The sequence below is a fragment of the Dromaius novaehollandiae genome, chromosome 23 (genome assembly GCF_036370855.1).
Source record: "Dromaius novaehollandiae isolate bDroNov1 chromosome 23, bDroNov1.hap1, whole genome shotgun sequence".
NCBI classification, from domain to species: Eukaryota; Metazoa; Chordata; class Aves; order Casuariiformes; family Dromaiidae; genus Dromaius; species Dromaius novaehollandiae.
Genome location: NC_088120.1, coordinates 3,753,645 through 3,775,939, shown reverse-complemented (window position 1 = coordinate 3,775,939; position 22,295 = coordinate 3,753,645). Strand labels below are relative to the sequence as shown.

Below are 22,295 nucleotides of genomic sequence, written 5' to 3'. Positions count from 1 at the left end.
TTTGCAAGAGGCAACTGTGCAGGCAGTTGTAAAACAACTATTATTAGCTCTTCTGCCCAGTAGCAGTTGCTAACTGAAGGTTTCTCCTCATTTGAAATCACTATGCCCATCTGTAGGAGTCGTTTTGGGTCTTTCTGTTATCTCTAGACTGTTTTGACTCAGTTATTTATTATCTAGAAGACACCACTTGCTCTAAATGTAGGCTTTGCATTTTCTTCCTGCTGATCAAAATCCTGGTCGAGACCATTACTCATACCCAGTTCAGCATCTGAATTTCTGCAGACCACTTGCCGCAGGTTTTTTGCCTCAGTTTGTTAGTAATGTAAACAACTGGTATTTTCTGTTCTGCTCAAGCAACTGCTAAACTGGAGGAAAAAAAGCAATTGCATTTGGTTTCCTGATAGTGATCTGAAACATGAGGAAGAAAATGGCAACTTCCTCTGATGCAAGTGACCTGTTTCCACTACTGTTCCTCCTTGCTGCTGTTAGAGCTTCAGCAGTGTAGTAAGGTCATGGGTCCTGGTTTGTCCACTGCCCTGTTCTGTGCTCTGCAGTGGCATATCAGCACCAGGCTTCCTTAAGTAGGTAGAAGGATCCCTCTGCAGGGAGACCTCAGTGGGGTCCTGTATCAGACACTGGCCTTGGAGAGCCTAAGGACGGGTATCGTATATTGGGAGAAAGTGCCCTGGTCAGCCATAGCACAGGACTGGGTAGAAAACTGCAGGGAGGCACCGGTGAGCCATGACAGGCACATGTGGACAGTCCTGGCTACAGTATCATCAGGCCACTGTACTATTGATGTTCCCTCTTTGTTGGCCTTTGTGCTGCACTGCTCATCCAGATCTCTGGCCTTGGCAATGATCAGGGAAGAAGAGCTAGTTCCAGCTTCCTCAGATGGACAGATTATCTTTTTACGCTCTTGATTTCTTCCGTGGCACCTCTTGCTGGGTTGTTGCCTCTCTGTGTATTTTGTCCTTCCAACGCAGGGGCCCCGAAAGCAGGGGTTACTTGCAGAGCAGGATCATCTCCAAATTTGAATTCAGAGAGGTGGAGATTGCTGTCATGAAAGGACCCTCAGTTCAGAGCACGTGTCTAGTCTGAGCCTAGGCAGCCTCGACATCAGGATCTGTGTGACCAATGTGGAAATTCCTGCTATGGGGAAAGGAGGTTCTTTCCTCTGGCCTCTGCTGGGGCATGGGGCAGTGGGATTGCTTCCTGGGGAAAAATGAAAGTTTTGTGTGGAAGGGATGGGCCGGTGTTGATTTGTGTATGAAACAGCAGGGCCCTGTGGTGACTGGCCTGTCCCTCCTCCTTGCAGCAGAGCTTACTTAAGGGCACCGGCCTGGCAGCAGACAGGAGGAAGTGAAAACATCGGGTGTGACTAGTTTCATTTGTGTTCATTCAGCCCACGTCTTTGGCCGAGTTTGGGATGATGGAGTCCTCAAAGGTTTGCTGCTCCTTCCTCTTACAGCTGCTCTATTGCTCCCTACCAACATTCCCAACCTCATGGGTCTGCTGCAGTTGCTTCCAGGGTAACTGTAGAGCAACAGACTTCTTCACCTCTCCTCTGCATCTGTTTAGAAGAAACCAGTCTCACAGCCCATATCAACGGAGTACAGCAGGCACGGCTGGCTGCAGAGCAGAGCTGCTCAGCTCACAGGTCATGTTGGAGCTGGCCGAGCCCCAAGGCTTGTTGTGACTTGAATGCGTCTCTTCCTCTTCTCTTCTTACTCCTGTTTCCTTGCAGATCTCGTCCATCAAATGTCCCTCGCCCACTTCCTTCCTCATTGCCTGACTCACTGTGGCCAAGGCCTGGCTGTTTGCAGATGGAGCTCAGCAGCCTGGAGACATGCTTTTTAGAAGCCTCTTTCAGGCAAGAGCTAGCAGGCTTTTGAGTTGGCCGTGATCCCACCACTGCTGTGCTCCCTGTCTCCATGTCCAGTGCTTGGACACCTCAGTGACTCCTCTTAGTTTCTCAAATTTTCCATGGAGATTTGCACCCCAGGACCTCGGACATCCTGTCATGGCTGCAGTCTGCAGCTGGCCTGTTGGCACCCCCACTGAGCATTTGTTTCCCTGTATTGCTTGTGCGCCTCAGGAGCTGGGGGCAGCTGGAATGGCAGCTCACAACAGCATTTCCCAAAAATGTGTCAAATGTGCAGAACTCCAGAGAGCCGAGTGACACTGGGCCTCCTCTGTGCTGGCTATATTTGTTTGTAAGGTTATCACTTGTCACTTGGGAGGAAACCTCAGTCAAGACAATTAAGTGCCAGCACTATCTTTGGTGTCTTCTCTAACCACAACCAGCTTGTTATGTGCTAAACCAAGGGCTACTGAGCCTTGGAGCAACTGTATGGTGTGCAACAATTTGAGAACAGAGCAGATACCTTAGGTATATTGGAGGTGCCCTATGCAGATATATAAATAATATACATATATACATATATATATTTATATATATAGGCTTTACTAGAGTTCTTACTGTTCAGTTTAGGCCACTTCACATTTCTGGCCCATTTCATTCCGCTCGGTGACTTTTTATTTTATTTTTAAACATTTTTTTCTGTGACTGATTTTCCAACTAACTCCCGTCCCCTTTCCCTCCCACTTTCCCCAGACTGGTAGCAGAACACACATACAGTGTGAAACATGGCTTCAAAAGCCTTCATCATTTCCTATCTGTTCTCGCCCTGAGCAGCAGCTCATTAAATGCAGCTCACATGTTCCCCAGCAATGTTTTGGCCTCTGACTCACCTACTCGCTACTGCTGCCCCATCTCCCCTGAACTGATTTTGGATGTTCTAGCAAATGTCAGTCTGCTAGAGCCAGAGCGGCACTGAGAAGGTGGGCTTGTTCCTGCGCTCCTGCTCCATGTCCCCAGGCACTGTTTGCTTGCAGGCTGACTTGCTTTCGGTTTATAACCCACTGTAACCTCTGCTTCTTGCTGCAAAACTGCAACCAACACAAATACTTCCCAGTGCACTCTGCGCTCTTTCTTGTATCTCAGCTTCCTAGGTTTCCCTTGAGGTTTTCTGCCCATTCCTCCCATTTGCCCAAACTCTTCTCAGTCTTCAGCCTGTCCCGCAGTGTGCTGGAGTCTATGTGCTTAATGCCTAGACCCCCTGGTCCCTCTTGCAGATGTTAATGAAGATCATGGAGAAATGAATCCAGATCAGACTTCGTGAGGCCCACATTTCATCTGTCCATTTTAACACAGAATCACTGCTATTTGCTCATGAGATGTAGTTGCAAATCATATTTACACTCTGCACATAAGAGTCTTGTGTGAACCAGATTTCCTTACTTTTTAATGAAAATGCCATATAAGCCAGAGCGTAGATAACAAACATTTTTGATTCCCTGCCTACAGGACACTAGTTCCCCATCTGCTAAAGACAGGCTGTGCTGGTCCTTCCCAGCCACTGTGAGGCCCAGCCCTGTGCGAGGCAAAGGCACTGGCTTTGCCATATTTGGGTCCTTCCACGTTCGGGGCTGAATTTCCTCAAGTCCAGCTGAGATGAAAACCACTGTGTCTTTCCCCACCATGTCCCTCATTCCTGGAGGAGGAGCTCTCAGCTCCTTGCAAACACAGCTGCTATGTTTAGCCACAGACAATCTTTTTCAGCGAAGGCTGCTATGAAGAAGACATTAAACTGCTTGACTCTCTTGGTTTTCAATCTGCACTGGAGAAAAAAAGAAGCAACAGTGCAATTTGCTCTGCACGAAAACATTTCTTTGGCTGCTGGTGGTAATGGTGGCAAACGGCAGCTTCATTCAACTTCTTCAACCTGTGAGCAGAGGCCAGCACTTCCACCCAGCGCTTTCAGCGCCTGTGCTGTGAGTGGTTTCAATACCCTCTGAACAGCCACAGTTTCATACTCCCTATCTCCATGTGCAGGACAGCACTGAGCCTTCTTAGTTTCTCACACTCTGAAGGGAGACTTGCGCTGCACATCCTCAGGCGTCCTTTCACCGCTACACTCTCTGGCATATTTGCATCTCCCTTGAGCCCATTTCCCCATGTTGCTCACCTCTCTGGGAGGTGCTCCCTTCCTTGGGTGCTGGATCCATGAGGAGAGCAAAGGCCGTGGTCCCATGGCCCTTGACTGTAGTTTGGCTCCCAGCAATGCACTCTATACAGGGTGGCCGTCACAGTTTGGGGCATCTCTTTCCAGATCTTCTGGGGACGGCTGTGCCCAGGCTCCTCTGTTTTTAACTAGACCAGCACATCAACTGGGGACTCCTCCCTCTCTTCCTACAGCTGCAAATGTAGGTGTCAGTTGAGCCAAAATCCATGCTCTGGTTTGCCAGAGATACTTGCTGCAATCTCAGTAACCTATTCCCTGCAGATAGAACCTGGAGTCAGCCATCTCACTGGCATTTAGGGCTGTTAATGCATGTGCCTAGTTCTTCGGGGATCTGTTTGGGAATGGAGGGATAGATACTTCATTTGCAGTGACCCTTGCTGTGACCCTTCCACTTACTCTGTGGTTTCAGGAGCAATATGTCTGTCTAGCTCTTTCCCCGACCCTGCCTTAGAGCAGCAAAATACTCCCAGAGGAATAAGCTGTGTAGATTTTGGGTCTATTCTGTACTATATTGAGAGTTTGCTGATGTCCCATGGTTGGTCTGGTCCTGCCCTTCAGGGATTCTTCACACGACTTAACACAATAAGTTATGTTTTTCTCTCAGGTATTGCAAAGGATATTCCTCCCAGACACTGTGTCCCATTCCTCTTTCATGACGATAAAGATGATGGCCTCTAAACTTCTGCTGCTTGGGCTCTTCCATCGGCTTTAGCTTCATTCCTCTGGCTCCAGATGAGCTCCTGCACTGCTGCCCAGCTTTACATCTTGTAGCATCTCATTGGGTCGGGCTCAGCAGACATCCACCCTTTGCAGCCATGCAGAGCCTACCTGGTTGGGAGAGCCCATTCTGCTGGGCAATAGAGCCTGCATCTTCTTGGCCCCTGCTGGCTCTCCAAAAGGGTTTGATACATGACAGTTCTCGCATTTTTCCCCCCATACCCTGAGTCACAGTGTTTGCACGTGGTTCTCCCACCACGAACAGGGAAAACCACATATTGGACTAAGGCAAAAACATGGCTGGCAGATCAATGGAAGCTATTCCTGCCATTCGCACTGGGAAGGCTGTCCTGGGAATACTGTGTCCAGTGTTCAAGAGGGATGTGGGGGACTTGGAGAGGGGTCAGCAAAGGGCTGCTGAGGTAGTCAGGGGGCTGAGGCACACAACCTATGAGGAGCAGTTTTGGGAGCTGGGCTAATTTTGTCTGGTGAAGAGGCGGCTAAGGGCAATCTAATAACAGCTTGCAACTACTGGAAGGGCAGTTATGCAGACATAGGAGACAATTTCTTCCCAGTAGTGGCAGACAAGATAACAAGGGGCGATGGCCGCATTGCAGTTTGGGACATTCAGATTGGGCATTAGGAAAAGCTTGTCCCCAGGAAGGTGGTGCAGCCCTGGGACAGGTCACCAGAGAGATGGGAGGTCACCATCCTTGGAGGTTTTCAAGGATGGACAAAGCCACAGCTGACATGCTCTGGTGTCAAGGCTAGTCCAGCTCTGAGTGTCAAGTTGGAGTGGAGACCTCCAAATGTCCCTGCCACCAGCACTGCTATGACACTCTGCACATTGCAATTGCCCTGCAAAGGAGGGATCTCAGTGGTCAAGCATTGTCTGTCCCTCAGATTGCACCAATTCTTGTAAAGTGCAGCCAACTTCCCCAACCAGAGTCAAGATAGAGACATCTTCTGTATCATCTGTTTGAAAATATCTTTCTCCAAGTTTCATTTCTACATGAAGACCCATCCCGCCCCTGTTCCTAGCTTGCAGCTTGAAAGTTTGATTCATCGGCTGACGTTAAAGGAAAACCATTACAAAGATTAGCTGGCTCAGAAGCAGCAGTTTTCAGCAATGCCGTTACCACCTCAGCAGCCCACAGGGCTGGTGCGTGGTGCCTGCGGCCGCATGCCACCAGACAGCATGCTCACCTGCCTCTGCAAAGGATGGGGCCCATGTCTGTGGGAGAGCGAGCCGGATGCTACTGTCCATCCTGGTGCTGTCAGAATTTGGCTGCTGCCCTGGCCAGGGCTGAGGATGCCGCAGGGATGTGGGGTCCTGACGAGCTGATGCCGCTCTCTCCCTCTGCATGCTGAGCACAGCCAGGGCACGATGCCCAGCCCAGCACGGCCTGGGGTAGCACGGGATATCGCTACAGGGGGCAACTGGGGCTCAAAAGCCCAGAGGTGAGAGGAATGGAGGTGCCTGTGTGCTTGTAAGGGGGTGATGGCTCTTTAGACACAGCCCCCTTGCTAGCTCTGCCATGGTCCCCCTTGGGCCTGGTCTCTGCCATGGGCACCATTGCTCTGTCTGGCCTCGGTCGCAGACAGGCGGGCTCAGCTTGGCAGATAGGGAGATGCCCGATGGAGGCAGCCTGGCAGACAAGCCAAAGCATCGGTCCAACCAGGACAGGACGGCAGCGAAGCTCGGATGCCTGTGCCTGCCCTGAGCCTTGGCAGCCCCGTCAGGACAGGGCTGAGACCTGCCGGGCCACGATGGGCAGTGGGTGCCGCGGAGAGGGTTGTCCCAGCAGCACGTCAGTCAGTCTGTGCAGGCTGAAGAACTGCCAGCAGCGCGCGTCTCTTGTTGGGAGAGAACTTAACCGCTGCTGAAAGCAGAAGTAAGAGGCAAACAGAAGCAAAAGCGGAGACCAGAGCAGTTTCCCACAAGCTCCACTCTCAGCAGAGCACACCAGAGTGCTTGGCTGTGCTGCCATGGAGCCCCTGTCCTTCCAGGAATACATCTGCTCCCTGAACCCAGCTGTACTGCCCCGCATCCTCAGGATTTGCTCCGGGGTCTACTTCCAAGGTGAGTGCTGGGTCCCTACCACCTTGGAGCCATGATCGAAGGCTGTCCCATCTCCTGCCCCCCCACCCCCCACATTGCTGCAGCCCAGGGTCCCTTGTCCCACCTTGAAGGTGGAAGCCTCAGCAGGGCTCCCAGGGGAGCCGGGGCCCCTGTCACCGAGTGCCTATGACTGTGGAGAGGCACAGATCCTTGCGCGATTGCTACACAAGCCGCCACTGCCAAAGAACTGGTGCTTGAAGCACGGCTGCTTGCAAAAGACCTTCTCTCCTACAGCCAGCACCCAGCCAAGTGCCCCAGTACATGCAATTGTGCTGCTAGGAAAGTCGTGGGGCACTAAAAACTCACCCAGGTTAGTCTTCCATCCCATGCACAGCTCCCATCCCAAAGGCGACCAGCAGTGACTCATACGCCGGCCAGGGGTCTGGCAGGGGCAGAGCCACACACTTGGTGGCCGTAGGATGGCGGGACAGGGTGGCTCCTGGCTGCGATGAACCGAGCATGGCAAGAGCACAGACAGCAGCCTCACAAGCTGGTCTGCAGCGCTCTGCTTCCTCCTGGGGCATGTCACTGGAAAGCTCTTAGGTCAAGGTGAAGTCCTGACCAAGGTAGCTTCCCCAACTGGCAGCAAAGCTGGTGGTGAAATGGAGCCAGCATGAAAAGTATGTAGGAGTTGGGAGTGCACAGCCAGACCATACCCTGGAGAGCAGCAGATGCTGACAGATGTTATGAACACCGACGCAATGATTACCCTTAGGACCTATAGGATTTGTAGCACTTGTTTAGGTTACATCATTGACTTTTAAAGAGCAAGCAAAGCAGTTGTGTTGATCAAACTCTGTTTTTTTTTTTCTGTAGCTCAGTCGGGGTGGATATTTAGCTTTCCCAAAGACTTCCCTCGGCCTTGATAACATTTTAAATTTGCTAAATGTGTAAAAATGCCATTGTTCATTCAAACAGCAACAGTTAATTTGTTTAGCAATTACTAGTGGTGGTGGTGAGGTAGCTGGTGCTTTCTGCTCCCCATAGCAGGGGGTCTGCCGTCATCCTAGTGAGGGGAGACGTTTTGGCCTGCAGAAGGTTCTGTAGCAGCTTGATGAATTCAGAGATTTAAGGGCTGAAAGGGCTATCGCTCCTGTGGGATGGTGTCGTGACATGGTATCGTACCCTGAGGAGTGCTTGCTCCAGGAAAGACAGCCCATCCCAGAGCTGATCTTTCTCATCTCCTCACAGAGCAGCCAAGCACTGAATCTTTCCTGATGCTTGGAAACAGTGCCTCCATTTTGCCTTTGAATTTCATCATTTTGGCTTCCAGACATTGATTCTGTTGTACACTTCTGCACTGTTTTTCTTCTCCTTTATGACCCCCTACACAGTTATCAGCACTGAGGCTTTCCAGGATATGGGCTGTACAAGCTTCCTGGTATTACTGATTCCTAAGCCAGCTTTTCCAGGACTCCTTCTCTTGGCTGCTGGCAAATAGTGTTTGACCTCATGGATAGATTAGTGTGCAATGGGGATTAATCAGTGTTGCACCTTGCAGATATGCCATCCTGCACAGTGATATTTCTTGAACACTTCTTTATTTATTGCCATTATTAATCATATTATTTCTGGCTTCCACCAGCTTTTTTGGTTAGCAAAAATCTGGGGGGGGGGGGGGGGGGGGGGGAGTCCCAAAATGTTAAGCAGAATGTCTGTTGTCCTCAGCCCTTTCTTGGGCTGCTTTCCCAGCCATGAACTCTTCCACGTTCTCCACATCCTTGATCATGTTTTATATGGCGTGCACCCTTCTCTGGTGTGTGATTTGCCCAGGCAGTGCAGGACCAGCCAGTGCTCGCCGCAGAGTTGCATGAATCTCTGCAGCCACCCACTCAATACCAAGCTCTGGGCAATGGAGCCCGGCTGCACATTTGCTTCCTTTTTCAATAATGCCCTTGATGCCGTCATGGAGCCACAGCGCACGGGGAGGGGAACAGGGCTTGCAGAGTGCGCAGTGCTTTCTGAGAACTCCCAGCTTTCACTCCTCTTTTCCTGGTTAATTTTTCTCTATACTTCTTCTTTGCACTTTGAGTCCCCCCCCCCCCCCAAGAAACTCTGGCCAAGCGGTCCCAGAGGCAACACGGCTGTCCCACATCGTTCTCCCCACCTACACTCTGCAGACGGGCCATCGCTGATGTGGCAACACCTGCGGCATCGTCTGTCCCTCTCCTGGTGGGAAGGGGGACCCCAGACAGTCTCCGACTGTATGTCCATCATTTGCTGCATCCCTCCTGCCCAACAGCGTTGCCCTGTGCGTCGGGACTCTAAACCAGCATATTTACACCATAGCGTTCTTGTTTTCTGACTGCACGTGGGGCCACCAAAGCTGCCAGCTCACCTGGTTCGTTCATGTGACAAGTCGTCGACCCCGTCTCTGAGCCAGTAGACCAGTTCTGCCTGTCCCCAAACAGCTGCCACCCTTTCCTCCCCCTCCTCCATCGGCTCCATCCCCGCAGCCCCCTTCGGCAATCCTTGGGGGCCGGAGGGTCCCCTTTGCCCCACCGCAGCCACGGGCCGCAGCAGGGCAGCCGAGACGGGAGCCAGCTCCCTCATGGATGTTCGGCCTCTGGGGTCCGGCGCGCGGTGCCCCGGCAGCATGTCCCCACCGCGAGGGCAGCTTTCCTGGCCCAGCCTTTCAGACAGGTCTTTCTGCAGAAAGCAGGTCCTCCTCTCAGCTGGGAAGGCAGTGCCGTTCGCAGACAGCAGTTTTCCACTTGCCCTCTGCACCCACCCGTCTCTGGCTCCCTCCACGGCCTTCCCCGCCCGCGGGAAGAGCTAAACGGGTGGTTAGATCCGAAGACGCAGCGTGCTGGGACACCACCGAACCAATTTAGCCATGTAAACAGCCGCGTGGATTAAGGCAGGGGCCTAAGTGTTCGCAGCTGCAGGAGCCCGCGATACACGGGCTCGGTTCCCGCCTAGTCACCCCGTTTCCTAGAAAGGACAGAAGCTGCTGCCGGCGTCAGGCCGCAGTTGGCCTCCCCCGCACACGTGCTGCCTGCCGGCTGCCGCCGGGACGTCATCAGGGCTGCCCAGGGGCTGGTTTGCCCCACACGGCGCGGGGCCTGGCCGCTGCGCACGCGATGCTTGTTAATGACAGCCAGCGATGAGCGCTGGATGGGAGCACGCACCGCTGGCAGCCAGCCCGATGAAACCGTAAAGAATAGTTCACTTTTTCACCCAAACGGAGAAAATTCAAAGCTCTGACTCTAAAGCCCATCTTTGCGCAGGTGGCTAACAGAGATCAGCGCCTGGTAAAAACGCCGTTAAAGCCACCTTTGGGGAACCGCGGCTGGGCGCTGGCCTGAGGGCTGCCAGCCGCAGGGTCTCCCCGTGCCGGGCGGGCGCTGCTCCTTGGAGCTCGGCCCCGCCGGTTACCTGCAGCCGGCCCCATTCTCACGCTGCGGCGGCGGAGCTCGCGGCCTCGCGTGGCTTCTTCTGGGGGGCAACTTCTGCACCCCAGTTATTGTGGCATCCGGGTGAGAAATGAGTCAGCAGAGCAAAAATAACCCCATTTCCTATCAGCTTGAAAATAGCAGCTGACACGGTTTAAGGGACAGGAGTTTCTGCACCACACCCCGGGGCTGGGAGGCAGCGGGTGCCCACCTCCTCCCGCAGGGCGACGGCTCCTCGTCCTCCTCCCTGCCTCCTCCAGCCTGGCCGGTAAGAGGATCCTCTGCTGGGAAGCAGGAGAAAAGCTCCAGCACTGCAAACGGAGCTGCCTGAACAGTCCTGCAAAGGCACCCAGCAACATGCAGAGCCCAGCCAGGCTGCCCAGGACCGAGTCCTGCTCTGGCCCTGGACCGTAACTGCTCCATGGCTCTGCTGCAGGGAGAGGTCCTCCACCAAAAGCTTTTTTGGTGCAGCACGCAGGGTGAGCAGGGGTGCTCCGCCGTGTCGCAGATCTGGCTCTTGCGCAGACCAAAGGCAGCCGCTGAATGGTCCCATCCTCTCCCGCAGGGTCCGTGTACGAGATCTCAGGCAGCGAATGCTGCTTATCAACTGGAGACCTCCTAAAAATCATTGCCATCAAGCTGCAGAACGTCATTTGCAAGGATGTGGAGAGGGAGCAAACAACAGAACTGCCGCTGACCTTCAGAGGTGAGTGGGGCTGCCCTGGCACAGCCCACTGCTGCCAGGATCCAGGCACCCTGCGTGTCCCAGCCCCATGGGCCCTGTGCCCACTGCCAAGGGCTGCGCGTGCCCACCCCTCGCTTAATACCCCATCTCTTCTTCCCGGATTCCCATTGCATGCCGAAATGGCTACGGGGTACCACCCCAACCCTTCCCCTTGGCAGGCAGCTTCCCATGTCAGATGCTGGGCCCTCCTCCAGCATGCGACATGGGTGCCATCATCCACGGGGAGCCTCTCACAGCACCCGTGAGCTCAGCCTCACCTTCCCGCAGGTCTCTTCCAGCCCTGCCCAGACCCGCAGCCATACACAAGCCTGGAGGAGCTGATCCAGAGCAAATGGAGGGCCCAGGAGGCTCAGCCCTTGTGCTTCTTTTCGGACGCTGACATTGCCGTGGACAGGCAGGTCATTCCCAAGGCGCAGCGCATCTTTCTGGAGGCACTGCAGGGGAAGAAGGCAGCCGTCCGCACGGCAGGCAGCCACAGCAAGCCGTGCTGGCTCCAGCTGCCCCTCTCCCTGCGGGGTCGGTTCTTCGAGTGCGGCAGGCAGCAGGACCTCACGCTGCAAGAGGTGCTGGGGCTGCAGGGCGGGTGGCCGCAACGCCTGCTCTGCCCCGCGCTTGGCTCGTGCCCCATCCTCCTCAGCCCCGTCTACGAAGTGCAAGCCATCATGCACCGTGAGTCCAACCGTGGGAGCCAGGTGCGCGTGGATCTGCACGGGCTGGGGTGGACGTGACGCAGCGCTGCCGCTGCCAGCGGCACATCCCTCGCTGCGCGGGGGCTGCCACGCACACGCGCTGAGGGCACCTCCGTGGGCTTTGGGGAGAGGAGGAGAGGGGATGCCCAGAGCCAGCGGCATGGTGGCCCAGGCAAGGTCTATCTACACAGGGACCGAGTTAAAAACCCAGCGCTGGCTTAGAAAAGCACTGCCCAAACGCCCAGCCTCATGCACGTTTGACAGTTAAAGCCCTGGGGTGCCGGGAGCCCCTGGCACGCAGCGTCAGCCAAGATAGCAGCAGTCGCAGTGATGGACAGGTGCCCAGCACGAGGGGGGACTGGTCCTGCTCAATCCCTCTGCTCCATCGGGCCCCCCACGGCATCGCGCTGGCCGGGGAAAGGCCGAGCATGGCCCTCAGTGCGTCTCTTCTCCCCGTAGTGCGGAAGGACGTGGTGAAAATCCCCTCCACGCTGGAAGTGGATGTGGAAGACGTCACGGAGGAGATGCAGCACATCCATTTTATCAAGCCACTGCTGCTTAGCGAGGTGCTGCAGATGGAGGAAGCCCTCCCCGTCCAAGCCGAGATCCTGGAGGGGCCCAGCTCCACGGCCATCTTCAAGAACGACTGGATCCCCCGCCTGCAGAAAGGCCAGCAGATCCAGATCCACGGCAAGGGCTGCGCTTGGAGGATCCTCGCCTCGGCTCGCAAGGGCACCCGCCATTTCCTCCTCTCCAGCACGTACCAGGGCAGGTTTCGGAGGCGCCCCCGGGAGTTCACCACGGTGTACGAGCTGGCTGCCAGCCTGCAGGCCGGCCAGCACCTGCGCGTGGTGGTCACGCAGGACTGCGAGGGCCATGAGGAGGACGTGCCCTCGCTCAGTGTGGGTGACCGGCTGGAAGTGCGCTGCTTGCTCCAGGCCAGCACCAGCACCACCGTGCTGCTGTGCAACCGAAGCAGCAGCGAGGAAGAGGAGGACCAGGAGACTGAAGAGCTGATGCTGCCTTTAGACCTGGGAGGCAGCTTTGTGGAAGAGACGTGCGACAGCAAGAAGTACAGCCTTGCTGAGGTCCTGCAGCAGCTCCCCCTGCCCTGCGACGTCAAAGTGGTGGCCAAGGACCCTTCGCTCGCCCGTGACATCCTCAGCTCCTTCTCTGTCTTACGGCTGGAGGCATGCGTCACCGAGCCCTTCTTGGTCAGCAGCTTCTGTGAGGAGCCAAACGAGAGCTTTGAGATCCCACCACGGTGGCTGGACATGTCCCTGTTCTTCTTGGAGAAACCCGTCCACCCACAAGCCCCCTCCACAGACTGGTCGCGGGTCGAGGAGCTGAAGGAGCCTTTCTACTACCACTTGCTGAAGCAGCTGCCAGGCAGTTCAGCTCCCCCTCCACCGCGGCCCCCCAAGAGGAAGGGGGCTGGGGGCGAGGCAGCCGTCAGGACAGCCAAAGGAACTGGCCCTGAGAAAGCAAAGGTATGGCATGATCCTGCCCAGGGAGAGGGAGGAAGGGATGGTGCTCCAGTGGGAAGGTGCTCTCAAACCCCAGATCCCCCACCACCACCACTCCCGAGCCCCTGCACTGACAGTCAAAAGCCCCTATCGTTTCTCTGCAGCCACCTTCCCTGGCCGTGCCCAAGCCTCCCTCGTTCCAGAAAACAAGCAGCCCCTTCATTGAGCGGAGCACCCCGAATGAGTACAGCACGCACCTCCACCTGCGGAGAGCATCCCAGTCAAGCAAGGCCCCAAGGGACAAAGGTGAGGCCACCACGGTACTGTGCTCCCTGCATGGCTCCTCACCCTTTAAAGCTCGGGAGAAGCCCCCCAGCCCACTGCAGGGCTTAACCATGGACCTTACTCTGCCATGGTCTATCATCCTAGTGCATTTACACAGTCCTTCTGTACTCTTCTAGGTATGGAGAAAAGCGATTCTGACCATGACTATGAAACAGTTGATGAAGATCTTCAAAAGACAATTCGTAAAATGCAGACTGTCTTTCCTTTCTAAACCTCTAGTTTCTGGGAACCTCCAAATATTCTTAGTGCCTAAATTAAACTTGTTACTTGCAAAAGCTAAACACAGCCAGAGGGATCCACAGTGCAGCCTTCAACTGCCTCCATCGTAACAGATACATCATCCCCACCTTCCCTCTAATGCGAGCAGTCTGTACACCCACGCGACAGCTGTGCACGCAGAATACATACCCTTGCTGTACCATAGCAGGCTGCTGTGCTATGCACTGTCCACAGCTGTCACAGGTGGGACCCTGCCACCAAGATGCCACTGAGATGCCAGCTAAGGCTCTTGGACATGTATCTTGCTCTGCTCCACTACATTAACATCATTGAGACACTTTATGCACGTAGCTTGAATAGGATCCTAAATGGCAGATATGCCAAGTCTATGCCCATTTCAGACCGAAAACTTCTAGGACTAATACCTTTATTTTTTATATTTCATGTATTTATATGTCATTTGTGCTACCTTTGCTGGGAGCTACCAGAAGGCTCCTGACACATCCACCAGTGGCTTTCTCCACATGCCCTTGTAACCATCAGCTAAGGTACAGCAGTCCTGCTGACTGCTGCTTTGCATTACCAGGAGCACACTTTGGACACCAGTAACACCAGAGCAGGCCCCTTTCTAGACCTAGCAGCTTAAAACCAGAAGCAGGTGCATTTGGGAAGATGCTGAACAACTGCAGTGGGATTCCTGGGAACTCAGCCTCCTTTTAAGTGCCTAACCATGGAGTACAGAGACTGGGTCTAAAGTCTGGGATGCTGGACGCTTCCATACGTGTGATTTGAGGCCAGCAATTTCAGATACTGTTTGTAATACCCTCCCCATGCCATGTGCCAAAGTATTTTGCACAGTGCAAACAATGCTTCATCTGGGGCCCAAACTGGCGATTCACATGTTTTTACAACTGCACACTCACTCCACACGAAGAAACACCTTAACAGACAGAAGCTGCATTTTCTCTGTGTATGTGTTCTCTGTAATTTCTCAACAAGTTTGCAGTTTTAAGATAGAAAATAAATTTTAAATTTCATTTGAGATAAAACTGTCTTTTTCCTCTCCCAGAGAGGAAAAGAAGAGTAGTTTTAGGTTCAACAGTTCCTTAGTTCATGCCATTCTTCACCTAGAATCTTGGGTAGGTTCAAAAAGTTGCAGAGAGAATCTCATTCATTCAAGCCCAAGTCTCAGCTGGGATTTGGGCTGGTGTCTTCTCTTACTCTGATACTGAAGGTAAATCCCAGGGCAGAATCGGGGCTAAATACTCACCAAAACAGGGAAAAACTAGTTTCTTATCTGGCCTGCTTTCTTACCAAGAGATATGTAAGCAACTACAGGAACATTTTTCCTTGTCCCAAAAGAAAAACTAGTCCCTGAACTATGGCTGGGAAAAAGATGGGCTCCAGACAAGGAAGAGGAGCAGGACAGCAGGAGCATAGAGAAAATGAAAACAACTGAAAATATCCAAATATTTCCTCTCATCTCCTTTATTAGAACCAAAAGCATCCCCCAAGTTTCGATCCTATTTTGCTAACATTTTTAAATCAAACTTTTTGCAAAAGAGCTGACAGTTCTTCCCCTGACAGATCCAAGCCTTATTCCAAATCCTTCCACTAGCCAGACAAAAGCAGGTACTCTTGGACACTTAATAAACACCAAATGGGCAACTATGCAAAGTACTAAACCTCCTCCCCAGCTTACTCTCCAGACACATAATCATTCTGTACAGTCCCACAACTACTCTCAATTTCACTTATTTTAGCTTCCAAAAATGATCAGTTTAGCATCCTAAGCTGCACACCTCCTGCAAAATGGAAATTGTATTACTTTCGATTTCTAGATCCACTAGTTTCCATAGCTCACCTGTTGCATATCTACAGTACAATTTAGCCCCCAAAACACATCACCGGATACAGCTGCACTGATATCTGAACAGGATATACTGGTCTTACTACAGCATAAACAACAGAAGCAAATGTACCGGAGAGCAAAGCCAGTACAATGGATGCGCAGACTGGGAATTGCTTTTTCAAAGCCGGGTCACATCATTAGTCTCAGATAACACAAAAACCTGCACTGAAAGCCCTGATCTGCAGCTTATGTGAAACCGACTTGCCCAGCTCGTAAGAATGCAGACTGAGTCCCTAATCACACAAGCCGTTTTTCCAAAAGGCCACCTGTCACGCAGGACACAGAATAGGCAATTCTCAAAGGATGGATCAGTTCAGTACAGAAAACTGGGCTCCCATCTGGTGGACACTGAGTGCATTTCAGTTTCGCAGCGTTCAGCTCGAGAGATAGCAGGCCCGGGCTTTTCAGCAATGCTAAACACGTTTGCCACAGAAACCACGGTTCCTCTTGTGAGAACTGCTACATTCCTTAAGGAGTCATTGTGAAAAATGCTCCTGAATATTTATGAGCTTCTCAAACGCTACTACTAATGAATGTAAAACAACTCCCATGAAGGAGTTTTCAGCTCTGCATTTTATATGACATGAAGCGTATAATGACTAAGAGAATAGAGATATTCTGAAGCAGCTGCCCTCAAGAAGTGCTGCTCCCCTGAACAAGGCAGAATCACGTAACAGAAAACAGGAAATGTAAATGTTATCACACATGCATCACCAATTTCAACACTTTTTTTCCCCTAACTTGCAGTGTTTTTATTATCTCTTTTAAATAGCTTTTTTAAAAAAATATCTTGTTCCACAGGATGTAATTCTTTTTAGCTCAAGCTAAAGTGCTTTTATTAACAAAAGCAATATTAACAAAAATGATTCTGGCTGTATTTGGAAGCCAAGGATGCAACTTGCAACTCCTTTCAGTAGCAGAATTCTTTAATTGCTTAGTGTCCAGACATTAATTTTAGTCTGATCTTTTAAAGTAACTTATTTCAAAGCCTAAAGAAAAAATAAATACAGTTAAAAACAAGTAACTCAGGTGAAAGCACGTGTTGTGTTTTTACCCACCTGGCTAAGTTTTATCAATGTAGATGGTTTTCCTGCTTTAAAAAAAAGAACAAAAGCCTGTAGAGCCACAAACACATACAAGACTACCCAAGGTAAAGTTTTATTGCAAACATTCAAAAGCTTCAGTAACAAGATCCTCTTATAGTACAAATATAGGTTTAAATACACAGACTAAACTCATTAAAAATCTAGTCTTGATTACTGTACATTAGTGGAACATTGCTCTTGGCTATCCACTTTGTGAATGAAATGGAATGAAAGCTGAGTTAGGAGAAACTACTCTAGAAACAAAAGACAACCTCCCCATGACAAGATCAGAAAGAAGTTCTCCTTTCTAACCCAGGCACTCTACTAGGAAACATAAAGAATAAACTGAAGGCTCTGAAGCTTTGAAGAGTTCAGTTTTTCCATATCTGTTTATGTTTTCAATCACCTGGCCGCAGCATGGTAATTGAATCAACAGATTTCTGTACATTTTGCTTGTCCTTGAATTCAGCAAAGTATGCACTCACAGAGTAACTGTGACTTTCAAGGGCTAGAAAGAGCAGAGATCACCTTCCACGTTGCAAAGGTTGGCAGGGTAACTTGAAGCACAGACAGGCATTTGTCTAGAACCAAATCCAGGTGGAAATAGCTTCACTCAGCATCTGTAGACTTATAGTGATCATCATCCACAGTGGAATAGATATGTCCTTCACTGCTAAGGAATTCAACTGCTTGCCTTGGAAGGAGAAAGAAAGCAGTCGTAACTACTTCAAGTCAACACCTTTCTTTCCAGGATTTTCTGTCTACAGACCCCATCCTTACTGTTTCTCTCTGGCATCTGCCACGGGAATTTTGCTCCACTGCTCAGCAGGAATAGAAAGAAAGAGTCTCCAAAGGTAAAGTAAAATGCTCAGGCAATGGCTCTCAGCCTTTGCCTACCATGGAAGGAAAGGCCACCACTGTCTGTATTTTCCAGATATGAGCAGTGCCTACGACTCTCTGCTTCAAAGAGGACAGAACACAGAAAGATAATGGAATTTTCTGTCTTTAGACTTCATTTTTTCTAGGTTCCAAGGAAGAGAAATTACATGAGACAGCAAAGAAAAAAAAAATAAGTCTATTCCCAAATTTTGTCCAATATGCAAAGAAAGCAAGATAATCCTCAAACTCATGCAGGCAACAGCACATAGTGCTGAGGCACTGTAATACTCCCAGGTACGTGTAATTTTGTTACTCAAGTGTTAAACAGTTTTGCTTTGCAAATGAGCAATGCATTTTATCACCATTTCATATGACAATGGTTCAGCCTAACCTGTTCTACTGAAACACTTCAAAAGCTCAGACTCACTACCTCACCCTACCGGAAATGTTTGAAATTACTGGAGTGGTTTAACAAGTAAACATCCAGCCCGCTATTTCCCTCCCTTCCTTTATCAGACTCTAGGAAGGGCAGCCTGAATTACCAATACATCCTCTGTTTCTATATACTTACTTGATTGTTGCCATACTGATATTGTGGAGCTGAAATTTTAGCTCTTGAAGACTCATACCTTCTGCAACAGGGCAGTTCTTAATCAAGTTCAGCACCTGGAAGAACAAGAATCTAAAGATAGTGTATGCAGCTTATTCAGGAGTACAGCAGACTACGCTCTATTTTCCAGTATTGGTTCTCCTCCTCTCCTTCTGCCCAATACGTTCACAGTACCACATACATCTTCATTCCATTAGTTTGCAAAATGTTAGCTGCATTTACCGAGAAGACTCAAACTCCTTTTACAGGAGCAGCAAAATTCCAGTTAAGACCTTCTGGTCTTCAGTAAGTCTAGCACCACACAACCAGCATTAGTATACAACTAAACTTGTCTGTCATCAATGGACAGTTACAGGAAGGTCTAGGAGGAACTATCAGCTTTCACAGCACACCTAAACTTTCATTTCTTTGTGCTATATTGTGTCACAGCAGCAACCACTGTGACTGCTGTGTTCCAGGAGAAGCAGCTTGTTGTTTGAACCTACCTGACTCTGATGTGCTGTGAGTCCGTTCACTGGCAGGCTGCCACCTCCTCCGTAGCCCCCCATGTCACCTATCCCAGCAGAGGAAACAGACTGAGGCATTCTTGATGCTGACTAAAAGAGTAAGAGAGCTGCAGTTACATGGGCTGCCCTCAAACCTGAGGGATGAAAGACAATGTTATTTCAGACATATAAGAATTAAAAATAAATTCCCCAAAGAAACAATTGGAAATTGACTGCAGCAAAATTTCCCAACAAGGAAGCCAGCACTCCTACCATACCTCCACTGTAGCCCTCCAGAAATTTAAAGCTTTTCAGCCTCACAAGCTGAATATGATTTCCCCAGTGAAAGAAGAGGTCCATCTCTCTGGGTAATAACCAACAATCCCCTCATTCAGTGTAAGGTGTCAGGATCTCCAAGTACATACCATAAGATTTTTTCTGAGGATCATATGTGCATTGACGATTTCTAGGATGTGTGTGGTAAATTCATTCATATTTTCTAGAGGCATGATCTTAAACGCCACCAAGCTTTTCTTATTCTTTCAGAGAAGAGAAAAAGAAAAAAGTTTAAATCATAGCCAACAGGAACACGCTTAACATGCAATCCAATCATTATTTCTAGGAACAAGGATAGTGGTGGGTAGGGGGCTTGTCTGCATGTAACTAGTGCCCAAGTTTTTGGGCTTGTTTTTGTATGCAACTGTGAAATATAGTATAGACAGAATAACTTCTCATAAGATGGAATAAGAATTTAGATTGATGGCTCCCAGCTTTTTACCCATGTAACTGACATAACACCAACAGCACTGTTCAAGAAGGCAGCACTGGCTGCTCACAAAAATAAAAAACAAAGAAAAAAACCCACACACTATGAAATGAAAAGCCCCATTCCAACGCTTCTAAAAAGTTATGCTAAAAAACTACCTTTCTCAGTACTAGAGTAGTGAATTTGAAGATTAATTCATACAGTAAAGACAAAAAGAGAAGCTTTAAAAACATATATACAGTTTTCTTTTTCTGACTGGCTAATAACTGCACTTTGCTTTAATACACACATCACTATCTGAACAGTGACTATTATGATGCAACTGTATGATATTATTACCCTTTATTAGGTGTCCCCCAGTAACCAGAATGAGGTCTAAACTCTACGGTACAAACATCCAAGAACGCAGCGGCCAGTACTGTTCAGCTGAAAACAATGTACTGATCCACAGTGGCATTTTAAATGGATCTTCTGTCCTTTGCATTTAGGATCAATTAAAGTGATTCATACAGCATTGGCAAAACATTCAAGGAAAGGCCAAATAAAGATCATGATTAACTGGATATTCTAAAAAGACCCTACTAACCACTTTACAAGATCACTAATCCTTGGAGCCACTGCTCCAACCTCACTACTTGAGGAATCATGTGTGAGTAACATGATTTTACCTGGAAAGATCGAAGATGACCAGCTACTTTTACGTAAGTTCCTGGAGGTACCACAACATTCTCACCACCTGCCTCCTTAAAGAAAGGAAAAGGGGAAAAAACAAGGTTTTGCTGATTCATATTTTCATTTCTCCATTATCACAATAAGTGACTTGAGAAAGGAGGCTTAACTCAAGCAAACACAACAGCCGTACATTCCTACGTCCAATAAGAACAGTTACTATAAGTGAAAAATGGAAAAACTGTAGGTGAAAAGTGAAAAAAAATTCTTCTTGTTTCAATACACTGCATATTTGAGGGCAGTCAAAGTCAGTTGCATTATAGTGCTCTGGTGTCTTTGTCCACTTCTGAGGAATCTTCAAAAAGCACCAAAAGGGGGGAAAAAAGAAAATGAAGTAATCAAAAGAAAGTGTTCAGCTAAAAAACTTGGGTCATAGGTATGGAAACAGACACAGAATTCAAATTTATAAACTTGTAGTTAAGCCAACTAAAAGTTTGCTTAATTACTCTTTCAGGTTGTTCACCTGAACTCAGCTGTTTGCCTTCAAAAAGCTTTTAACAACACGGTCCAGCTTTAAAGGCTTGCTATATCAGCATGAAAATCCAGTGAAAATTCCCATCACTACAGAAGCCATGCATCTACACAAGGGTATTGAGGACTCATCTCTCAATTCAGTTATGAGGTAACATTTGAGCTGCCGCCTCTAAATATCTCAGAAATTATTCAGCATGCTTCAACATACACCCACGTATGAATTTTAAAGCAGAAGACGACAACGCTGGTAACCTCTGCCACAGAGACAGTCTCCTTGGCTTTCAGAGGTGTGTTATCCCCCAAATATTTTCCAAAACAGCCACATTATTTTTTCAAAAAGATATTAAGCTTGTAATGAATGGGGTAAACACAAACACAGTACACACAGAGAATGTGATGGGGTGTTTATCATAAAGAATCACTAGAAATGACTAAGAGCACCCGGGTTCTGAGTTCCCCCCCGCCCCCCATTTAAAACATGAAGTGGGACCAAGCTAAAGTTAGATTCCTGCTCTTCCGTTCTTTGCCTACAGGTTAAATCCATCCTTTCCAGCTCTCCTAAGCAGCGTTACGAGAACCACCCGAAAGCTCCGCCGCGGCCCCCACCGGTGCTTACATCGGTATCAACCCACTGCCTGACATCCATCGGGGCCGCCGTCATGTCGTCTACCTTGTAGAGGATGTTCGTCGGCGCCTTCTCCGCTTGCCGGATGATCCCCATGACGGTGACCTGCGCGGCGGGAGGGAAGGCGACACTGCGGGGAGGCCAAGGCCAGGCCGCGTCGCCCGCATCGCTCCCGCTCGGGCCGCGGCGGCTGTGCCCGGAGGCCTGGGCGGGCGCTTACCTGGGAGATCTCCACGTCGCGGATGCGGAAGGTTTCGTCGACCTGCTCGGCCGCCAGCAGCTGCGACACGGTGCAGGGCACGATGTTCTGCGAGCGGGCTCTCTGCAAGGGCACGTCGGGGCCGTCAGCGCTGCGGGCCCAGCGCCCGCCCCGCCCCGCCGAGGCCCCGCTCCCGGCCTACCTGCTTCTTCTCGGCCTGGGTGCCGGCGGGGGAGCCGAAGCCTCCCGGCGACTGCATGTAGCCGCCCGCGGGCCCCGAGCTGCCCACGCTGCCGTAGCCGCCATCGAAGGTGCCTGCGGAAGGGGAAGGAGAGACCCTGAGGCAGCGGCAGGGACGCGCTACCCGCCCCCCGCCGCCGCCGCCACCGGACGCAGCGGCCCCAGCTCCTCCCGCGCCGGCGGCACGGCCCGCCCCGCGCTGCCCCCGGGCCCCGGCCCCAGTGCGGCGGCTCCCCGGCCGCCCCGCGCCGCCCCGGGCCCGCACCCTGCCCGCTCCACATGGCGGCGGCGCCAGGCCCAGAGGCAGGCAACAGGCACCAGGAGCACCCGCGTAGCCCCTCCGCGCGCGCGCCGCCGCCGCCGCCAGCTGCCCAATCCGCAGGTCCGCTGCTCCGGCCGGCCAGCCAATCACAATCCTCTTTCCTCCGGCTCCTTCCAATGAGGGGGAAGCGGTGGGGAAGCTGCCGGCGCCATTTTGAGTGCTGGCGCAGCCCGGCCGCCGCTG

General features: G+C 50.9%; 2 protein-coding genes across 3 annotated transcripts; one reads left to right on the top strand and one right to left on the bottom strand.

Moving 5' to 3' along the window:
- The first annotated feature begins 6,612 nt into the window (after window positions 1-6,612).
- On the top strand, window positions 6,613-15,939 carry THEMIS2 (thymocyte selection associated family member 2). Of its 2 annotated transcripts, none has more exons than XM_026102481.2 (6): window positions 6,613-6,888; window positions 10,888-11,028; window positions 11,335-11,736; window positions 12,216-13,246; window positions 13,387-13,528; window positions 13,684-15,939. In XM_026102481.2, exons 1-6 carry the CDS (start codon window positions 6,795-6,797, stop codon window positions 13,776-13,778), a joined length of 1,905 nt encoding a protein of 634 aa, XP_025958266.2. In that variant the 5' UTR covers window positions 6,613-6,794; the 3' UTR covers window positions 13,779-15,939. The 2 variants fall into 2 exon arrangements, with proteins under 2 accessions (XP_025958266.2, XP_025958267.2); XM_026102482.2 differs by lacking the exon at window positions 6,613-6,888 and adding an exon at window positions 10,480-10,801.
- An 893-nt stretch (window positions 15,940-16,832) lies between these two features.
- RPA2 (replication protein A2) lies at window positions 16,833-22,195 on the bottom strand. The gene is made up of 9 exons (XM_064524915.1): window positions 22,056-22,195; window positions 21,753-21,865; window positions 21,572-21,673; window positions 21,343-21,456; window positions 20,192-20,266; window positions 19,183-19,296; window positions 18,758-18,868; window positions 18,234-18,328; window positions 16,833-17,477 (listed from the first exon to the last, which is right to left on the bottom strand). The coding sequence occupies exons 1-9, from the start codon at window positions 22,069-22,071 to the stop codon at window positions 17,393-17,395; spliced, it is 825 nt and encodes a 274-aa protein (XP_064380985.1). The 5' UTR covers window positions 22,072-22,195; the 3' UTR covers window positions 16,833-17,392.
- Between the last annotated feature and the right edge of the window lie 100 nt (window positions 22,196-22,295).